The sequence below is a fragment of the Chenopodium album genome, chromosome 2 (genome assembly GCF_948465745.1).
Source record: "Chenopodium album chromosome 2, dcCheAlbu1.1, whole genome shotgun sequence".
In the NCBI taxonomy this organism is placed as follows: domain Eukaryota; kingdom Viridiplantae; phylum Streptophyta; class Magnoliopsida; order Caryophyllales; family Amaranthaceae; genus Chenopodium; species Chenopodium album.
Window position 1 is genome coordinate 70,601,832 of NC_137835.1, and position 3,194 is coordinate 70,605,025.

A 3,194-nucleotide genomic window follows, 5' to 3' on the forward strand; every position below is an offset into this window, starting at 1 on the left:
AAGTTACAAGAAACAACGATAACCTAGTTAACTTAAATCTTATGATCATGTTATATATTTAACTAGTTCAATAATCTATAAAAGCATTAAGATTTTCTAGAATATCAAATTGGTAATATAGCTAAAACAACAGTAAGGCTTGCATTGGAGAACCAAATTGGATTCCAAGTGGTATGTTACGTATGTACTATAAATACTTATTTATTTACTCATTGTTAATATAATACATTACTACATTATTAGTAGTATATGTACTACATAAATCATTATTTTGATTTCTATTTTTCTACTACATTATTAAAAACAACAAAAAGGTACAAAAGGTCCTCACCAAAAATTTCATTCTAGGATTTCTCTGCATGGATTTTATACTAAACTACTAAAAGGAGCTTGCTAACCAAAGAGCACATGTAAAGAGACAAAAAGAAAAGGCGAATTATGAATTTACACAATTACCCTTCCATTCCTCCCACCACTAGGCCACCACCCCTCACTTTTTTTTTTTTTTTTTTTTTTCTTTTAACATATCCCAAAATTATACTTGTACTAGTAAAATCAACTAAATATTTATCCCCATAAATTGGTTTTACAAGTAAAAATTTACATTATAGAACAAGCATTAGGGTTTTCATCACTAAAGATTTGAGGAGGATATGCATACATATCCAATGCATACCTAGGAGGGTAATGGTTAAACTCATTCCTCTTCAATTCTACAATCCTAGGTCCCTCCTCCACCACCATGGCCGCCCCATCGCCCTCGCCCGCTACTCCTTTTCCCTCCTCTCCTCCCCCGCCCCCTTCGCCACCGCCACCGGCTTCTTCCTTTTTGTCTCCCTTCCCCTCCCCTTTTTGTTCACCCTTTTTCCCTTCATCATTTTCCCCTTTCTTTTCTTCTTTCCCTTCTTTGCCCTTCCCATCCTCTTTCTTCTCCGCAGGAGGATCTTGGCTCACTATGCTAGCATGCTTCCCGGTGCGCTTGTATACATACTCCACTATCTTCGCCGCCTCGAACGTACCCTTTACCGTCACTAATGAGTTCTTTAGATCTGGGGTTGCTTCTTCGACCTCTGAAATCATTCAATAATTTATTCAATAAACAAATCACTGACTAAATTAATGTATGGCTGAATTAAGAATCAATTTTTAACCAATTAACTAATCATGATTTCTTCAGTTGTTAAACAATAGATAAAAATAGAAGAATGTCCTCATTTTGATGCAAGGAATAGAAAATCACATCAATTTTTTTATATTCATTGACAGAAAATCACATCATTACTACAACGAGAAACAATAAAATTCATATCAAAAATACTTGATTTGGCAAATTCGTAATTGTAGCCCCACAAAAAGTGTTGATATGAAAATACTAGTGGTGTATAAAAGATGATACACTTGGGATATAATAAGACCAATGTTCAAGTCTTAATCCTAACAATGGGGTCGGTTAATGAACCAAGATTTTATCTCTGGTTTATAATAGGGAAATAATAATAATAATAATAAAAAAAAAATAAAAAATAAAAAAAATAAAAAAAGGGAATCACCTTTCATTTTCTCTATACGTTTTTTGATCTCTAAGGAGCAAGCCTCACAATGCATGTGAACCTTGAGCACCACAGTTATTATTTTTGGCTGCATAATACAAAAATAAACACTTTTAAAATTAAACAAATTAAAATAATATTAGCCCAATTGCAATAAAGCTAAAAAGAAAATAAAAGTAGTGCGAGTATATCGAACTACACAAAAGTCACACTATAACGGAAAATAGTTAATTTAGGAAAATCCAAACAAATTAAAAGAAATGTAAAGTAACAATAAAATAATTAAATGAAAATACTACACCTCTTCCTTTTTCTCTTCTGGTTTAGGTGCTTCTTTCTCCTCGGCCTTCTTAGGCTCTTCGGCGGGTGGTTTCGGAATCGGCGAAAGTAGCTCGACTTGACGATGCGTCTTTTTTTGTACTCTACTTAACACCTTCAGCGGATCTGCTTTCTCTCCTTTCACCACCACTTTGTGCGTCTTGCAATCCGTCGTCACGTCTTCCACCCCTAACAATCGAAATAAAAGCTCAATTAATCGAATCAAAGCGACACAGGACTGAATCTCAAAAATAATAATATTAAAAATAATATATAAATATTAACTCCGATTTTTATTAGTTGCAACTTTGAAATATTGGAAATGAAAAAAAATCGGAGGTAGTATTAATAATAGTAACGGACTGTTACTAGAGCAAGGTCACTCTGCCACTGACATACCGTCAAAGCCTTTAAGGCATTTACGGACTTTGCGAGCGCAACCTTCGCAATGCATGTAAACTCTCAAAACAATCTCCGGAGGCGGAGGTGGTGGTTGTTCTTCTTTCGAATCTTTACCATCTTTGTCATTTTTATTTCCATCCTCTGATTTCTTTTCATCACTTTTTGGTTTTTCTTCCGTTGCGGCCGCCGCCGCAGCAGCCTTTTCAGTTTTCTCCGCCTTCTTTTCCGGTTCCGGGTTTTTCCCTTCCTCCGCCTTTTTCTCCTCTCCTTCAGCCTTCTTCTTCTCCTGAACAAAACAGACCATAAAAAACCATTCAAATCAATTAACACCCAAAAAAACAAAAACAAATACGAAATCATTTTAATTTACTGGTGATAAAAATAAATAAGAGAAAATCCAAGTTTGATGACTGAAATTAAATTAATAAATAAATAAACAAACCTCTCCCATTGATTTTATGAAGAGAATAGGATTTCTTTAAAATTTTGTTGATTTTTTTTTTCTCTCTCTATTTTTGAGGAATTTTATTTAAAGTTTGGTGACTGAAATGGTGGGAGGAGTAACAGTGAGCGGAGTTTAGGAGTTAAAAGAAAAGAGAGAGTGTGAGGGGAATAGAGCCAGATCTGTGGCCACTCATCGTCATCATCAACGCCCTCCAAAATGACGTGGCTTTTTATAGGGAAGCACGTGCACTGCATTTTGAGGCCACTTCTAGACACATGATATGCTCCACCTTACCATTTCCCCTCCTGCTATACAATCATCTTCTGAGATAGATTATTAGCAATACTAATGTAATTATGATGGTATTGAGACACTATCATTTTATGGCTAGATTGTATTTTGGGGTATGTATCATGGCTCAACTTTCGAGGTTAGAGTTTGGGTTTTATCCAATTCAGTAATTAAGTGTTACGGTTTGA

The 3,194-nt window shown here is 34.9% G+C and overlaps 1 protein-coding gene across 1 annotated transcript; it reads right to left on the reverse strand.

The window, feature by feature from the left end:
* Positions 1-532: 532 nt before the first annotated feature.
* On the reverse strand, positions 533-2,916 carry LOC145600283 (heavy metal-associated isoprenylated plant protein 7-like). Its single transcript, XM_081656205.1, has 5 exons — positions 2,713-2,916; positions 2,268-2,556; positions 1,852-2,057; positions 1,551-1,638; positions 533-1,070 (listed from the first exon to the last, which is right to left on the reverse strand). The coding sequence occupies exons 1-5, from the start codon at positions 2,719-2,721 to the stop codon at positions 601-603; spliced, it is 1,062 nt and encodes a 353-aa protein (XP_081512331.1). The 5' UTR covers positions 2,722-2,916; the 3' UTR covers positions 533-600.
* Positions 2,917-3,194: the final 278 nt, after the last annotated feature.

Bases quoted from the DNA above. Each gene is read 5' to 3' on its own strand.
- LOC145600283 (XM_081656205.1), bottom strand. The intron at 2,058-2,267 runs GTATGTCAGTGG...TTCGATTGTTAG, and splicing joins ATGCCTTAAAGGCTTTGACG to GGGTGGAAGACGTGACGACG. The intron at 1,071-1,550 runs GTGATTCCCTTT...GAATGATTTCAG, and splicing joins ACGTATAGAGAAAATGAAAG to AGGTCGAAGAAGCAACCCCA.